At 39.7% G+C, this 19468-nt stretch overlaps 1 protein-coding gene across 5 annotated transcripts in view; it reads left to right on the forward strand.

Moving 5' to 3' along the window:
* Nucleotides 1–19468, forward strand: part of igsf9ba (immunoglobulin superfamily, member 9Ba) — an 83493-nt gene that overhangs the window by 35724 nt on the left and 28301 nt on the right. For all 5 annotated transcript variants that reach the window (XM_047820881.1, XM_047820877.1, XM_047820879.1 and 2 more), the window contains exons 4-5: nucleotides 5259–5410; nucleotides 15271–15388. In XM_047820881.1, coding sequence (XP_047676837.1) covers nucleotides 5259–5410; nucleotides 15271–15388 — 270 coding nt within the window. The remainder of the gene's footprint in view (nucleotides 1–5258; nucleotides 5411–15270; nucleotides 15389–19468) is intronic.

Genomic DNA, 19468 nt, shown 5'->3' on the forward strand with positions numbered 1-19468 from the left:
TTCCTGGGACAAAATCCCACTCCAAACCCTCACCCTTTCTCTGTCTAATGCATAAAATCAGACAAGTGAAGCAAAGGACTTAAACATAAAGTTTACTTAAACATAACAAAGGTCACTGTTCTGGCCACTAGATTAGACCCATGCTCCTTTTTCTTTTTTTTTTTTGGGGGGGGGGGGGGGGGGGGCGTATATTATTCAGTAGACAGGTCAGATTGAAGAACTAGGCACAAACCTTTAATAATATTTCACCAGCATTAAGAAAAAAAACATTTTAGTCCTGAGCTGCAAACAGGCCTCATTTGGCACTCACGGCCACGTACAGTAGGGTGACTCTTCTGACTGACCCATGTCCAGCATGGAATAATTGCAAATAAGCCAAAAGGCACATACCTGTACTGTACATCAACTGATATTTTTGGCAAAAGAAACATCACATACATTTGAACAACATTCAAATGCCTGACCAATAGTAAAAGGTCTTTAAAGGTAGGGTCTACGATATTTGAGAAATGCTTCTGAAAACTGTGTTAGGCCACCAAACAAAACAAAAATCAAAACAAACGTGTAGCCAATGAGCAGAAAGGGGCGGGGCTTGTCAATATGGGCAGAGAGAGTGTTCAGTGTGCATGTGTGCATGTGCGTATATTCACAGATTTGAATTTCCCGAGTCAATAACTCCTGAGCTAAACGCTGTTACTACACAAATAACACCTCTTTTCTATTGTAGTAATGTAGAGATGCAGCTACAACCGCGTTTTGTGTAGTAACAGTGTTTAGCTCAGGAGTTATTGACTCAGGAAATTCAAATCTGTGAATATGCGGCCAACTTCCCGCTCCTTCAGTTCTCTCCAGTGCTGGAAAGCCGATCCTATATTAACACGGTCCTACTTCTTGCCTTATCGTAAGCCTTTATTCGCTTTCTTTGTTTTTATCCTCCATGTCAAAGGCCTGGGATTGTAAGAAGTGACTTAAGAAGTAGAAGAATTTCATTGTTCTCTTCGGAAATAACAAGTGGGTTACAGGTCCAGCTTGTTCTACCTTCCTGGTTCATCTAATATAAACTATATTCAATAAAGGCAACGTAAACCACATCTTGTCCTCCCAGAACTTATCCAATACTGGAAGATCACTTGGTCCAACTCCATATGCAGACCTGCAGATCTTAATTGTCTTGCTTCTTGAGGTCTAGCGTGGCGTTTTGTGGACAACAGGAGAAACAAAAGTGTTAGGGAAAGTATAGAAGGTCACCACAATATTATGACATACCTATGCTGGTAGGTGAACACCTTGTCAAGTCTCTGACCTGTAGAGCACATCTGTATAAACTTGCCAGAATAAATTTTGTGGAGATGGCATGGACGAGAGCCCACAAGTGTGTATCACAATGTTTGTGTTTCCTGGACTTGCAAATATACACATATGGTCTACTAACATCTGGATTCATGCTGAGGCCAGGGTAAGGCCCTCATTTGGCTGAAATGAAGTAGCACAACTGCTCAGACATACAAAGTAAACAGAAGGGAGTTGTAGGTTGTGAAATACAGGTGTGCCATATCAACCATCATTTTTTCTGCTTGTATTCCAAATCACACTCTCCTGACGTTAATGCAACATCACCAGCTGTGAATAGTTTATGAAATTGTAATTGCAGTTACAGTTCAACACCTCTGGGAAGCTTCGGGGTTTCCTCAAGATACTCTGGTTTTCTCCCCGAGTCCAAAAACCTATGTGGTAGGCTAATTGGTATCTCTAAATTGTCTGTTTGTTAATGTGCACACTGCGTTGGACTAGCACCCTGTCCTGGGTGTCTCCTGCCTTGAGCCCCATGTCCCCTGGGATAGGCTACAGGCTTCCTGTGGCCCTGTAGTGGATTAGCGGTTCAGACATTGCAATTTGACTTCTGCAAATATTACAGTAGGCCTACAACACAACATGGCAGCTTCACTGAGCGCTTTTTGAATTGGAGCACAGTTATGCAACATAAGACACAACTTCCAACCTATATATGTTCTGTACATACTGTAGGTATGTTTCCAGGTTTTCATTGCAGCCAAGCAGAAACCATACACCCAAAATCCCAGGCAGTGTTGATCCAAAACTGCATCACACATATTCTGCCAATGTTTATTATGGGCTGTTGCATCTCTTGACAGTTGAGTCCTCTTGTGAACCACTGACACTGGTACTAAATTAGTATTCAGGCTGTTCCACTCTTGTCCAAAAGCCTCTTTGTGAGGGCAGGTGCTGTCTGGCTCCCATGGAAGCTGAAAGGCCCAACAGTGTCAGTTTCCTGTGGTGGTGTATTAACACTCTTGTGTGTGTCCTACGTAGGCAGCAGTTTTCTTCCTGCCATGGGTGAGAGAGAGGATGTCTGTCTGTCTGCACTTGCGCTGCAGGTGTCAGATGGGCAGATGTAGCCGTGCTCTGAACAGTAGCAGTTCTGTAGGAGAATGACAACACACACACACTCCTACACACCTCCTTTTCAGAGCTTCATTCCAGAGTCCCAGCATTCTCCGGCCATTAAGAGTTAATGCCATGTGTAAATCTGCCAGGTGTACGAGACAGCATGAGAGTGATGATGATTCTTTGAGGGCCTTTTTACACCTGGTCACTTCGTGTGTTTTCTCTGTTCCGATAGCTATCTGATTTGTTAAAACTGTTCCATTTACATTAGGCCACATAAATGCGTCTTGGCGAATCGGATGTCGATCCGCTCTTTCTACTCCCACCCAAAATGCAAATATATTTTACCTCATTTTCGGGGTAATTGAAATGGAACACGCTTTGGTGTGTGCGGTTTTCAGAATGCAATCAAAAAGAAGACAAAAAAACTTGTTACGATAGTTATGCTACAAAAAACAGCATTTACTGTTTGCAGCATTTTCGCTGGCGGCAGCAGTGCATTTTAAGATCCAACGAGACGCCTGGGTGAAAGATCACTTGCGAGTGACGTACATCCGTTTGGGAGGAGTATAGTGCTGACGTATGTGGCTTGAACAACCACATTCATTTACACCTGACCAGTTTCATCTGAAATGTGTCCCAGACCACCTCCTGTAGTGGTTTGAACAATCGGATTTATATCCGTCTTAAAAACGTTTTGGAGGTCATTTAGACTTGTTTTTTTTTACGATCGGATAGCTATCCGATCACAGCAAATGCAAGTGACCTGGTGTAAAATGCCCCATAAATTTTATAGAGGCTGGACACAGTAAGCCAGGGGTCGGGAACCCGAGGCTCCGAAGCCGCAAGTGGTTCTTTCATCCCTCTGCTGCGTCTCCTTGTAGATTTGGAAAATAAATATTTAATTTAAATTTATTTTATTTTAGTTAGTTAATTTTGTAAAAAAAAATGTAATTCTAAATACTAAGATTATGATGCTCTTGTAACATTAAAATAAACCGTTTTTAATTTTTTTGTCGCTCAAAATATGCACCATAACTGCCGACTTGCAAAATCCGACACAGAAACAGACGCATTTTTGGTTTGCTGCAGCCGGGAAGTTCAAATTTTGATGTCATGCACGACTGTCAGGTGTCATGCATTGAGAGTGACAGTCACGCATTTGGGTCTTTTCTCACATTCTCCCGCCGCACATCACATTCTCCCGCCGCACATCGTATTTCTCACGCAGAAAAACTTTTTGACTATTTATCATAATATTTAATAAGCCGGAGCGCCCAAAATGTATCAGTCCGCACCGCTGTCTCTATGGAACCGGGCAGGAATCAAGCGCGTCTCAGTTCTTATTCGAGCCTGACACTTATCAGCGAATCAAAAAAGGAGGCTACACAATAGCCAATCAGAAAATAGCACTATCTGGGAAAGATTTAACGCAACAACGAATGAAAAAAATTGGGGTTGCGGGGGTGTTGTAGATGTCACGCTTGCCTGTCTTCAAAACTTGAGAGCCCTGGTCATGAAAACGAAGAGGACTCAATTAGACATTGACATTTTATTTAAAAGTAACCTTCGACCCAGCATCTTTTTTGTCAAAGTTAGTTCAAACTGTTCAAAATATTTTTGTTTGCCTGCAGAAATAAAATTTTGTTTACTCGGTAGCAGTTCATTGATTTCGTAAAAGCAACACACAACAGATTTTTGCTATACTTTCCATAAAGGTAAAAAGCAATATATACAGTACAGTACAGTGTTTTCTTCAAATGGGGTTTTGTGGCTCCCTGTGTTTTTTTTTCTGTGGGAAACGGCTCCAAATGGCTCTTTGAGTGTTTAAGGTTTCCGACCCCTGCTCTAAGCTTTGCATATTGAAGGATTACATAGTGCATGGGCTTTTTCTGGAAACTTTGTTTACTACACTGTGCATTTTTAATCTGCCTTATTAGCATAATATACTTGAGGTATTACAATTTTAATTTATTAATGACAGACATTTTGCCTGATAGCTTCCCATTGGTGGTTTGAGTCCTACCACAGCTCTATGTGTACATGTTCTCCCTGTGTTCCAGGGGTTTTCTCTGGGTACTTCAGTTTCCTACCCCAGGACAAAGACTTATTGTTGGCTGATTTGCATCTGTAAATTGCTAGTAGTGTGTGAATGGGTGTGTGATTGTGCCCTGTGATGGGTTGGTACCCTGTCCTTGGTGTCCCCTACCTTGAGCTCTTTGGTATAGACTCCATTTATTTAGAGAACATCTTAATGATAAATTTGGTGAAGTCAAGTCAAGTCAAAAGCTTTTATTCTCATTTCAACCATAAACAGCTGACAAAGTAAATAGTGAAATGAAACGTTTCTCCAAAAGCATGGTGCTACATAAAACAACACAGAGCTAAGGAGGTAAAGTAAATTGCCCTAGCCACATAAAAAACATCATGTGTAACCTAGTACAAACAGTGCAAGACAAAAGACAAAAGTCCAGACAGACAATACGAAGCACTACAGGACAAATACACAAAATAGACACCGACCAGTCGAACATTTTGTGCAAAATAAGAGGATTATAAACAATAAAAGGGTTCTTATTGTTTACTGATGCATTTGATGGCAGCGTTAATTGTGGTGTGCAAAGCAGCATGTAAATATGAGTGGTGCTGTATACATACTGTAGATGTGTTATAAAGTCTGCAATGTCTATCGATAAAAGCTCTATACAAATAAAAGTTTATTGAATCAAATAGTCATTTTTAAAAACAGGACAAAAACTAAAATTGCGACAAAATACTGTTGACTGTGGTTACTGTCTTGTGGTAAAATCTGATGTTCTTTGTATTTTGTTTTGTTTTGTTTTATTCACCAGCTCCCCCTACATTCATGGATGTGCCACCGCAGTATGTGGAGGCCAGGGAGGGAGGCAGCATCACACTGACCTGCACAGCTTTTGGCAACCCCAAGCCTGTGGTCACCTGGCTGCGAGAGGGCGAGCAGTTGGCCACCAACAAAAAATACACGGTAATGTCTGTACAGGGTTCACTGAGTGATTAGACTGATGTGATTGATGGAATCTCTCTTTGTAGGGGTAAGTTTACCCTGGTGAATTGATCCCAGTATCAGAGAAGTGGGATCCAGAACACATATCGTCGCTGTCGGGCAGAATCCTCGTATCTCCAAAACCATTTCAGGAAATTAAAAAAACGCTGTATCTTAACTGCAATGCACAGGGTTTAGTCCGCGTTGCAGTGGATTGTCTTGCGCTAAATTCCTGTCCTCAGACGAGCACCAGAACTAGCGGGGGTCAAGATTTTTTTTTCTTTGAGCCCAGTGTTTTAAAGACATTTACCTCAGAAGACGTGTTGATTCGTTACGACTCTTAATCTCAAGGAGAAATATGTCGCGAAGCTTTCCCACGGAGTGAAGAGGTGTACAGGTGAAGCGTCCAATGGAGTTAAGAGATTTGCGCTCAAGCTATTTTCACGACTTTAGATTGGTTAATAACTTGTAAAAATAACAGACCCACGTGGGGACTGACCAATAGCATCGATATGTGAAAAAATATGAAATTGACAGCGACGATATACTGGTTTGGTTTAACACCTCATTACGAAACATGGTATTCGAGCTGTGTTAATAAAGCCGTTGTACTTTCCTGCTTTGAAACGAACGAATTAACGCTTAAAAAAGAGCCGTCAGGAGCTGTCGTGTGGGCCGAGCCGACAGACGAAGGTGCACAATTGTGTGGAATGAGTCTGAAACAATGACAAGATGAGAGAGAAGGAGAGAAGGGTGTGAGAATAGCTTGTGCTGGATATGACAGAAACATTCAGGCAGTCTGGCTCCAGCAGGCTTCGTCTGGCAGCACATCAGAGCAGCACCAATACTGAAAGACGGAGACAGGGAGGAAAAAAAATATAAAACAGGCAGACTGAACTTCTCTTGTCTTTTCTCTTACCCATTATAATCCATGATGTTGTTTTGGCATTGTAAATGCTCTGATCATGCTGAAACATCCGTATTCACATTTATTCTGTTGGAAGATGTTTTTATCTGAAAAAACTTACAATAGGAGGGCATGGTGGCTTAGTGGTTAGCATGTTTGCCTCACACCTCCAGGGTTGGGGGTTCCATCCCCACCTCCTCCTTGTGTGTGTGGAGTTTGCATGTTCTCCCCGTGCCTCGGTGGGTTCCTCTGGGTACTCCGGTTTCCTCCCCCAGTCCAAAGACATGCCCGTGACCGAAGAAGTTCTGATAAGCGGTAGAAAATGAATGAATGAATGAATGAATGAATAACTTACAGTAACTTGATTAACCTGAGCTTTTCAGAGTTAAGGGTTTAGATCTCGGTGATGCTTGGTGTTAAATCTTTTCAATCACTAACCAAGAGACATGCATTTGTTCCTGTTGGTTAGCACATAGCACGTTTTTTCCGGATACTCCGGTTTCCTCCACAATTACACAGACATGTCTGGCATCACTGAAATGTCCGTAGTGTGTGAATAGGTGTGTGAGTGTGTGTGATTGTGCCCTGGCATCTCGTCCATGTTGTCCCTCGCTATGTGTTTCTAGTGCCCTGTGTAAAACTCCAGGTTCCCTGCTACCCTGCATACAGAAAATGGACGAATAGATATTATGCTCTGGAATGGGACTCTATACAGTATATGTCTTTAAAAGTGTAGTAACTGTATATATATTCTTTTTTTTAACTCTTAATGCAAATATATGTGGCTTTTTGATTTAAACAGCTCGGAAAGTGCTTTTTTGTTATTAAACCTATAAATCATCTTGGTTATTACAAAAATTGCTAAATTGATTATAGATCATTATAGCAGTTTTGTATATGTTGTAATTACACAAGCATACTGTAGCGACCGCATTGGAGAGCATTCGTGCTAGAGAAACACGCTTTGGTGTATGTTGTTTTCTGAATGCAATCAAAAAGAAGACGGAATAACTTGTTACGATGGTTATGCTACAAAAAACAGCATTTACTGTTTGCTGCATTTTCGCTGGCGGCAGCAGTGCATTTTAAGACCCAAAGAGACGCCTGGGTGAAAGATCACTTGCGAGTGACGTACTTCTATTTGGGAGGAGTATAGCACTGACGTATGTGGCTTGAACAACCACATTCAATTACACCTGTCCAGTTTCAGCCGAAATGTGTCCCAGACCACCTCCTGTAGTGGTTTGAACCATCAGATTTATATCCGTCTCAGAGGGCATTTAGACCCGGTCCTTTTTAAGATCGGATCACAGAAAACACGTGAAGTGACCAGGTGTAAAAAGCCCCTTAGAAGCGTGGTTAGAACATATTAGGTTAGAACCTGGAGTTATGAAACCCTGCATTGAAGAAGGGTTAGCAGTGCTTTTGCTGCGTTAGCCTCATACTGTGGTGTCTCATATGTAGTGTAATCCAGGCCGCCGTAACACTTAACTAAAACGGCTGAGTGGCATCAGGCAGCCGAACACAGGACATCACAGGAGTGTTCGCCGTCTTGGGAGGAAATACACGAAACAATTAGCAGAAGATGGATATCAGTAAACATCTGGTCAACTATGCAATCTTAAAGAGACCAAAAAAAAACCCGAACAATTCCTGCTCGAAAGCAGAACGGCAGACTGTCAAAAAAAAAAAACTGTCTCACTGAAGCAAGAGCATGAGACAAGCCGTTATTCAAAGAGGTCGTATTCTGCATTTATACAGGCATGATTGTTGACAGCACAAATATGCAAATAAAAAGGCTAAGCCAGGGTTTAGTTATGTACAGTGTAAAACGTCAGATTATGAATAGACAGGGTTAATTGTTAACCCTAGTAAATTAAACACGATAACACCAAATTTCTTTTCCCTTTGATTTATTCAGTTCAAGTCTGTATGTTAATAACATAGATGCTTGAGATTACTAACATTGTTTTCTCAAGCATGGGGGAATGGATTGTGCTGCTAATCATCTCCATATTTGTGGTGCAATTCGTGCCAGGGCGTGGATGGAGGATCCACAGTTACTAAGCTACATGTAATGAACAGGCTATAGCCCTGCGCTGTGTTTGCTTTCAGCTAGGGCAAGAGCACTATAAATTCCTGTGCAGCAGCTCTGGAGATGAAACATTCCCCACACTATTGCCCAGATTTTCAAACCGCTTTTGCTTTGTCCTAAACACAGACACAGTTAAACATAGACACAGTTGGCTGCTCCTGTGTTCTGGATTTCATTCAAAATGCGGATGCAATCAAGTGTATATTTTATTTATCCCCCCGCTTACAATCTGACCCAGGCTCTAAGCTTTCCCTTTTAAAGTCATTCACACTTCCAGCAAAGCAGTATATCATGACCTCACCTTTAAGAAGTGTGAGTGGTGAGACGGTCACTGGATTCGTGCTCTCTGTTCTGGCTGCCATGGCCGGAAGCTTGAGAAAGGCAGGAATGTGAAGATGGAGCAGACAGGGTAAAGATCAGGAAGAAGGGGATCTTGTCTCAGAGAGGCAGACTATTTCATTCCCCAGAGATCCTGTACTCATATTCTCCTTCCTCAGCCTCCTACGTACTGTGCTGTAACGTTCATGTATTCAGTCTATTCAGTAGCAGCGGCGTTTATAGTCTATTACTCATTCTTGTCTGGGGCTTCAGTACAGTTGGTCAGACAGTGACACAGTGCTGATGGAGTAGTAAAAACACTGATTTCTGAGCAGATATGCTGGCTGCACAGCATGTAGAATAATTATAGACACTTGAAAACAAAAAATAGCATGAATAAGTGTTTGATTAAATAACGCTCTCAGAGTTTGCACGTCTGGCATCTGCTCTGTCTAAACTTGGCAAGATTTAAACTTTTCCAACCTTAATGGTGCCTTCCAAAGAAAGAGCCCTATGGCACAAAGTATCTTAAAACTATAAATATAGCATAACCAAATACTGACAAAATTTAAAACTTCTCTTAAAGAGAAATATATGACTAAAACAAATGCGCAATCGAACCAGGTGGTACGGTAAGTGACACAGTTTTATTCACCAATTCTCAAAACGTGAAGTGAATTTAATGGAACTAAATTTATGTAAATCCAAGTAACAAACATGTCCCAGTGATGCCTCGAGATACGAGTTTAATTCGTTCCGTGACCTTGCTCGCATCTCAAATTGCTCGTATCTCAAAACTATTTTCCCCGTTTAAATTCATTGAAATCTCATTAATCCGTTCCAGCTCGCAAAATTCCACTCCAGTTGTTTTGTTTATGTGTTTTGTATATGAAAAATGTACAGTAACTGTATTTATAAATGACAAATATTGTATAAAAACATACAGTAATAAAAGAGAATGTTAAAAAAATTAACTGGTTTTACTTTATGGAAGATGCACACGGAGGTTGAGGGAGGAGTAAACAGGTGGAGGAGGAGGACTTTTGTCTCGTACGTACACTTTCGCTTTCGTTCACTTACTCACTACTGTACACTCTTAATGCTACTTTACACTTAAATGGAACTTAACTAAACTTCACTAAAATTAACGAACTTAAATCAAGCATCGCGTTAGTTCTGGCAGGCCACGTCGTCAAGCATGCATCATCTGTTAATCAGCTGTCCACGACGCGCACCAATCCGGTTACGACATCCATATTACCCGACAATTTAAATTCCCATTCATAGAGCCGCAATAGCGTTTCGCTGCTGCCGTGATCTAAACTCCCTCCTCCAACCCCGACTCCACCATGCCGGAACTCGCGTTCCTTTTACCAGTTTACGTCATAAATCTCCACATATTTTTCTCTCTCTCTCTCCCTCCCTCACTCTCTAATTATTTAATTATTTATTTATCCATTCATTCATTTATTACTTTCCAAAAACACGTAAGCGAGCATATCTAATACATGATTAGTGGTTCTGTTATACGGGGGGTGGGGGGGGTGCTGGTGGTGTCTATTCTATTTTCAGAGCACACGTGGTTGTTGAGGATCTTTGTTTCGGCGGTGGCTCGGATACTCGTATCTCAAAGATTTGCTCATATATCAAGACAAAAATGTGGTCGAATCACAGCTCGTATCTCAAAAAATTCATATGTGAATGCATTCGTATCTCCAGGCATCACTGTATAGTACTGGTCCTGGACAATAAACTTTAATGCTGGACAATAAACTTAAATTTATTGGGCTTAGTTTTTGGCCCGCTTGTCTCCCATCCCTAGAGTTGGGGATTCAATTCCCACTTCTGGAGAATTCCCATGTGCTTCTGCTGCTTCAGGGAGTTCCTCTGGGTCCTATGGTTTCTTTCTTCCACTCCAAGGACATGGATTGTAGACTTATAAGCATCTCTAAATTGTAAGAGTATGGGTGTGATCATGTCCTATGATGGACTGGCACACTGTCCAATGTATGAACCTTTGGGATCAGTTTAACACAACTACCTTCTACTTGGACAAATGAACGCTGCAGTTATGCATCAGACAGGGGCGGTTCTAGACCTTTTTTAGGGTGGCTTCAGCCCCCTGTCTGTGATCTCAGCAACCCTAAAACTACAAGTATAATATTTACTTTCATAAATAAACAATAAAAATGACGTTAATGTAATGAAATGCAGGATATGTCGTCGATGGGAAAGAAAATTATTTATCAGTTTGATCCAAGAGCGATTTTTTTACTTTGCTTTTACGCACATGTGTTGTAGTCTTTCAAAAGTGCGTCATCAGCTACGTACTTTATTTGAACGGAGAAGCACAGGTACGCGCAGTGTGCACGCGCAGTCAGAGCTGGGGGCGTTTATCTATAACGTTAATCGGCGGAAAACCGCAAAGACGGCAACCAAAAGCAGTGAAATGTCACTATTCTTATTACCAGAGTTGTAGCACAAACAAAATATTAATGCAAACAATCCATACAATATTAAATAAAAATAACATTTATTGATTTGGTCTTTGTCTTGTGAATATTTGTTTATTAATGACTGCATTGATAGGACACACTGTTTGTAGAGAATGCACACATACATGAACTGATTTGATTCAAGACTGGCATCATTACATCATGCATAACATTTTGGTGTCCACTTTTGCCATTTTAAATAATACCATAATTTTTGGCTTACTATGTAGTCATTCATTCATTCATTCATTTTCTACCGCTTATCCGAACTGCCTATCTCAGGCGTCACAATGTAGTCATATAATATATAATATAAAACTCTTCTTGTTTTAAATTTTCACTGAGGGCTAAAACCCCTAAAGATGAAACCCTAGAACCGCCCCTGGCATCAGACATCATCAGATTATTTCAAACAATAAATGCCCTTTGATATGCTCTCTGTACCCCGTGTCCCCTGGGATAGACTCCAGGTTTTCTGCAACAGTGTGTAGGATAAGCACTATAGAAAATGCATGGATAGATGGATGGATGGATTAAAATACAAATCCTGTCTTTATTATACATGTATAGACTATGCTGAAAATATTTTTGACAGGTGAGCATTTCGGTTATTGTTTTGATATATGAAAACAGGAACACTTTTATTTCTATTTCATTTTATGACATTTTGTTGTCATTCTATTATTTAATGTCCTTCCTCTTAATTCAGGACATCTTAACAAAAATCCTTTAGAGTTCAGGAGTTGTTAGGAATAGTTTTCAAGGAGGAAAATAAAGTGCAACTAAAGTGTCCTTTAGTGCCGATCAAGTCAACTCTTATGGGATGCTCACTCTATTTAACTGTAATCTTTGTGCTCACAATCTTTTGGGAAATTCAGCCCTGATGTGTTAAATGCCAGGGATACAAATTCTCACAGTTAGCACAAACTTACACATGAATATGAAATACAGACAGAAAGTTAATCTGCCGATTACACGGATCAGACATTAAAGTGTGAGTTTACTGTAGTCTCTTCTGTTTAGAGACTAGGAACAGGGATATCGGACAGCTACCAATCGGAAGGTTGTGACTTTGATTCCTACATCCACCAATCTGCCACTGCTGGGACCCTGAGCAAGGCCCTTAACCCTAAATTGCTCAGTTGTATTAAAATGAGATAAAATGTAAGTCGCTCTGGATAAGGTCATCTGCTAAATGATGTAAATGGATATGCTGCTTTGGACATTATTTCTAGTGTAGTTTGTGGTTTCACTGGAGTTTGACTTCCATCCATCCGTTTTTTACCGCTTATAAGAACTTCTCGGGTCACGGGGAGCCTGTGCCTATCTCAGGCGTCATCGGGCATCAAGGCAGGATACACCCTGGACGGAGTGCCAACCCATCGCAGGGCACACACACACTCTCCTTCCCTCACGCAATCACACACTACGGACAATTTTCCAGAGATGCCAAACAACCTACCATGCATGTCTTTGGACCGGGGGAGGAAACCGGAGTACCCGGAGGAAACCCCGAGGCACGGGGAGAACATGCAAACTCTTGGGAACATTAAGATGGCATCATTTGTTTTTAGTTTTTTTCATACCATGAATCTGTTGCACAATTCCATTTCATGTATCATGAGTCTGTTTGTGTTTTATCATTTTCCTTTGGCTCCAACACCGACGCAATGCAGATCAGAGCTCTTTGAATGCACAGAATATCACCTTGTGCCTGTTAAACCCAATCAATTATTGCTTGACCATGTGCATCCCTTCATAGACCCAATTTACCCACCTTCTAACGCTACCCGTCCCTAGCATGATAATGCACCATGTTACAAAGCAAAATGTCGTCTCAGGGTTTCATGAACAGGGCATGAGTTATGGCAGTGTTTTTCAGTTTCCTTCCTAGTCACCGTATTTTATTTAAATAGAACACCTTTGGGATGTGGTTGGACCGGAGACATCCAGTATGAAAGCACACCTGAAAAATGTGCAGGAATTATGTGATGCGTTCATGTCAGAACCAGAACCTCAGGGGAATGCTTTTAACATCTCGTGGGCTCCCTGCCATAAAGACTTGTATTGAGAAAGTATAAGAAAGTTTTAGTATAGCGATTCTAATAAAGTGCTTTGTGAATGTGTGTGTGGGTGTGTGTTTGTGTTTGTGTGAAAAATCGTTTTCAAGTGGATGCAAGTGCAGGTAGAAGTTTATTAGGAGCGTTGGACAATAAAGAGTGAAATAAGAAGCAACGGTCAGACCATCTAATAACAGGACTAGGACAGACAAAAACAGAACAAGGCAAGGAGCAAAAACAAAATGAAATGGATCGGTAACAGCAGAACACAGAGGAAACTGGGTGTATGCTTTGTGGAGATATACACGTAAATCAGGAAGTAACCTGAAAACAGGTGAGATCTACCAGAGGTTTGTGAAAGTGTGCATACTGTAGCAGCTCTTTCTTTGCTTCACTAAATTTGAAACAGGAAGTAACAGACCAACTTACTCGGCATGCAGAGCTCAGAGTGGCGAGCTTGATGGATACCTGCTGAGGAAACAGATTTTGGTGGAAACAAGTTCCAGACCACCATTTCACCAAATTCACTGGATGCCGAATACTTTGAACTTCTCACTAATTTACACACACACACATAAAAAAACAACAACAACAAATTTCCCCATATTATTCTAGAATGTTAAGGTCATATTTAGATCTCTGAGTTTATTTGCAAACTCGTGCATTGTAAAAGTATTCTGATCACAATGCTTCAGAGAAACACAAATATACAAATCTCCAATCATTTTCATTCATGATGGTAATAGACTTGGTCAGATCTGTGAAATACTTTGTACATTCTTAAAAACGACGTTCTTTGGGGTTTTAAATAGAACTTTCCCCCACAAAAATTGGTTCTTTGTAGAACCCTTGAAGAGTAATGAACCATTGATATTAATCCATTTTTTTTCCATTTTATAATTCAAAGAATGCATCATGAGAAATCACTGCTATTGCTTAAACAAATTTATCTCTATGTAGATAACTATGTGATATGTTTTAGAATAAAGTTTTTCTAAATCAAATATTTTAGAATAAAAATAAAAATAAATTAATTAATAAATTAATAATAATAATAATAATAATAATAATAATAATAATAATAATAATAATAATAATAATAATAATAAAGAAAATTATGGACCATTTTGAAAGAACCATTTTGGGTTCCATATACTGTATGATGCTATAGTTAAAGTTATAGACACAGCTTAGGTTCTACATAGAACCATTCCTTTTAATTAGAGTGTACCATTAAATCAGTATGATCCCAGCATGAAGCATGAACACACAAAACAAACACCCCACTTGCATTTGGCACAGATTCCCCTTGTGCCCCCCTCAGGTTAGTTTACCTAGATATGTCATACATTTTTAATTTCTGGTGTTAATAAACAAGGTGCTCAGGATACATTGCCAGAACTGGAATGGTTGCTGTCTGTGGTTCTGAACCTTCACTCATCTCAATGGTTCCTGAACAAGACGCCCAGGCAGTGCATAAGATTTTACTTTATATTGATTTATCATGATTTTTTATTTTTTTTTACACTTAGTTTTGTTACTGTGATCTATTTTGATACCATGATGCAATGATCTGTCACAATCTGTACATGCTGTGTGACCTGCTTAAAGTGTAGTCACAAATCTCAGGCTCAAGGAAATTTAGAACGTTGTTTATGTAACTTGGAGCATCCTAATTAGACAAGTTGGACAAACTGTTTTATACCGGTCAATGTGACAGTAGGGAACGCTGGTGGTGAGGCAGGAACACAGCCTGGATATGACACCAGTATATTAAAGGGCACCACACACACATTTTCACACTACCATACATGATCATTACTATGTCTTGGAGTTTTCTGGCTTGTAACGTTCCACTTAATTGGATTATTGGATTATTGATTATAGGCAATTCTGCTTCATATAGTGTTTATTAGACACACGGATTGATACTGGCTTTAATTCTTGTTTATTACATTGCCGTGTAGGTGAGTGATGGCAGTTTGACAGTGCAGGCCATCACACGGGAGGACAGAGGAGCATACAGCTGCCGTGCTCACAGCGACCAGGGAGAAGCACTTCACACCACACGCCTGCTCGTGCAAGGTGAGTTAGGTGTCAGATATCCACAATATCCTGAATGGTCTTTCACACTGTATCATGATATCTTTTGAAAACAAGGATGTCACTTTCCACCTGTTCAGCTAAATAAGCTTGTGAGAACATCAGAATGTTCCAGAACGTACAAAAATACATGCAATTTTTTTAGGTTTCTCATACTGTATGTTTGTAGTTTCACTAAAACTACCATCAGTTGATAGATTAATGAACCACAATGCTGTGAAATACATACATTTTATATTTGACAAATGTCTAAAAATTTTCTACCAGGCTAGACATTTGATAAATTGCTATGCAAGCTTTGAATTGAATTTGAATTAGCTAGCCTTAAAGGATGTTGTTATTGTCATGTAATAAATGGTGAGCTAATCAACTGCATTACCAAGGGACCAAGGGACACAATTGAACTTATGAATTTATGTTGAGGGGACGACTACATCGCCACAGTTCCTATACTCTCCTGATATGTCACATATAAGTCTGTGCCCTTGACATAAAAAAAAAACGCACCTATAATCATGAGGTGTTTTAGAGTCGTATCACAAGTAAAGATATTATTCAGGACTGCTTGGCAGGTTTATTTTCTCTCAATAATTTGAACTGAAGGATTTGTTGAGTCTTCAAACATCTTATCTTATCTTTTCTTGTCTTGTCTTATCTGATTTTATCTGATCTTATCTCATCTTATCTTTTCTTATCTTGTCTTGGCTTATCTGATCTTATCTGATCTTATCTTTTCTCGTCTTATCTTTTCTTGTCTTGTCTTATCTGATCTTATCTCATCTTATCTTTTCTTATCTTGTCTTGTCTTATCTTGTCTTGTCTTGTCTGATCTTATCTCATCTTATCTTTTCTTGTCTTATCTTATCTTATCTTATCTTATTTTATCTTATCTTATCTTAACACACAAAAAAGCATTTGGCATACATGCCCACTCGTTGATTTGCCCAGTAGATTCAGGGATTCAGAAGGCACGTTACAACACAACAGTCCAGTTTCAGTCACAACAGAACCCTTACTTCATATTGTCTAGCAGGGAACTACAAATTAATAATCAAAATAAAAATACAATATTTTCTTGACCCAGGTGCCAGGGCTACTAAATTTTTTCATGTCTATTTGCATACTAGACTTGTGAAGGTTTAGGTTACATGGAAATATATCAAGTATTCCATATGACCAAATGTTTGTGAATGGCTATTCATCACACTTATATTTGGACTCATAATTGGGAAGCACAGAGTTGTACAGGACGCCTATGTATGCTTTCACTATGCACTGCGTCAGCTATATATGGTTGAAATGACAATTAAAGCTTCTTGACTTGACTTGACTTGTAGCATTACAGAAACAAACCTGTTCCAGCATCACAATGTTTGCAAGGTTCTCGAGTGTCCTAGACAGAGCCTCAACCCCGGATATGGCAAATATGGCATGAATTGCACCTTAGGCCTCCTGACCTGACATCAGTGTCTGATCTCATTAATGCTCTTGTAGCTCAATGAACACAAATCTACAGTCACACTCCAACATCTCACAGAAAGATTTCACAGAGTGTAGGTTATTATATCATCTCATACATCTGTAATGTGTCTACATACCTTTAGCATCCTTTTAATTTGAGATGGCCGGTACAATGATCCCGTATCATTACTGTGAAATAAATTACAAATATAATTCCCGATTTATGACCTCGACAAGCTGCACATACATAGATGACTCTACCTGTTGAATTTCAAGGAGTTTTTAACCTCAAGAGACGTATGCTGTCAAATAAAGGATTAATAAAATGGTAATAAATAAGAGTCTTATTATTTTGAAGAACGAACTGAAATGAAAAGTGACAGTGTTATGAGCAGAGCAGCTCATGAGAGACATGGAGTATGATGTGTGTGTGTGTGTGTGTGTGTGTGTGTGTGTGTGTGTGTGTGTGTGTGTGTGTTGATCTAGAGCCTGTAGGACTCTAGAGTACAAGGGTGAATGATGAAGTGGCTGCATTTATTAGCCCTGGTCTGTGTACGCAATGACAGAAAACACCATCAGTCTGCATGTCATTGCTTTCATGCCTTTGACTGCAGTCAGATTTATGGTTGCCCGGACACAGGCATCACACACAACTGTGTGTTCAACACAAACGAACTCACTACATGTGAAGTCTCACATGCTTTTCTATAATATAACGTGTCCTACAGCAGCAGAAGTGTTGCTGCAGAGAAGAAACGCCACCTTTCATTCCAGTCAATGAGAAATGTGGCCTGAGTTGTGCCAAGTCAATATTTCTGGCCCAGGGCTTGTTTTCTTCTTAAACTGGTGATATTATTTATACAAAAAAGTAATATTCGCTTCAGTCCTCTGGGGAAACACGCCACAGAAATATCTTTTTTGATAACACCACATAAGCCTGTCCTGAACTTTATTATTATTATTATTATTATTATTATTATTATTATTATTATTATTATTATTATTATTATTATTATTATTGGATCAGATATCGGAGAAAATATTCAAGATCAGATCGTACAACAAAGATTTCAGCTGAAAAATAAAAAAAATCTATTTGTAAAATTTTAACATATAAAGATTTTTTTTTTCTTCTCAGGATTGATTTTATTCCATTAATTCCATAAAATTCCATATAATTAATAGATATAGATTTCGAATTATAGTATACATGATTTTTTGTTACAAAAATAAGCTTTGTAATTAATAAAGAAATATTGATCTATTACATATACAAAATAATCATGTTTTGTTGCTTTGCACCGTGAAATGAAGGACATAAATGCAAAGTCATCGTCATCGTCATCGTCTCAATGGCACACCAAGCCATTAGAGCCATCCCTAGAGGCACAGTGAAGTCTAGAAGGGTTAGAAGTCTGGAAGGTGTTTGGTACCACTGAGACCCTCCATGGATCAGGATGGCCCAGCAAACTGGATGGGAGTGTGAGGAGGAAACCGGTCAGAGAAGCTATCAAGCGGCCTACAGCGATTTTGAAGCGGCTGCAGAAGTTTATGACACGTCATTGTGTGCAATATCACAAATTCTCCCAAATGTGGCTTGTATGGCAAGAAGAAAAAATAAATGCCACAATAAAAGCCACAAGCAGTCATAACTCAGCTTTGCTCATAACTCAGTGGAAAAGGGAGTTATGGTCAGATGAGACTAAAACTATTTGGCCTTAACATTAAACGGTATGTCTGGCCGAAAGTGGTGGCGGAAAGCGGTGGTAATGTCCTGTGTTGTGGTGGTTTTTCAGTGCAGCAGGGACTGGAGCACTTGGCAAGATTCTTCAGCCAGAAAGTTGTCAATTGTGTGAAAAATCTTCCAACGTGACAATGACCCAAAGCACACAGCAAAATTGACCACACTGTGGATGAAAGGGGAAAAAGTGTATGTGCTTGCATGGCTTAGTCAGAGTCCAGACTTAAACCTTACTGAAAATCTCTGGAATGACCTGAAGTGTCACAACCAGGGAAGGAAGGAGACGGACTCGTACACAGGATAGCTTCAAATGAATGGGGTTTAATAAATGATAAAGACAATGATGAGAGTAATGAAGTAAATGATGAGAACTAAAGCAATACAGATGACGACACTTAACAACAACTAAGGTACATGTTTCTAAGGATTAACGTAACTAACGTAACTAATGATTCCGCCCTGCCATCTGCATCGCGGCTCACTTATACAGTATATGAAAGACAATGATGATTAGGATCAGGTGTGGAGACAGGGAGGAGCAGACGAAGGCGGGGCAGACACGTGACAACAACAACAACAACAGTAGCACATGGCCAGAAGTCCAGGCTGATCCCTGACATGAAGACTACAGTCATCAACAGTCACCATCAGATTTAGCTGAACTTTGGCACTTCTGCAGAGAAAAGTGGGCAAATATTGCAAAGTCTAGATGTGCAAAGTTGGTAAAGACTTATCCCAACACAATAAAGGCTGTAATTAAAGCAAAAGGTGGTTCAACAAAATACTGCTATTACTACAAAATACTACAAAATACTACTTTTTTATGACCTGTTGCTGTTATATTTTTCATTTGGATGTTA

This window comes from Tachysurus fulvidraco, chromosome 11 (assembly GCF_022655615.1).
Source record: "Tachysurus fulvidraco isolate hzauxx_2018 chromosome 11, HZAU_PFXX_2.0, whole genome shotgun sequence".
NCBI lineage: Eukaryota > Metazoa > Chordata > Actinopteri > Siluriformes > Bagridae > Tachysurus > Tachysurus fulvidraco.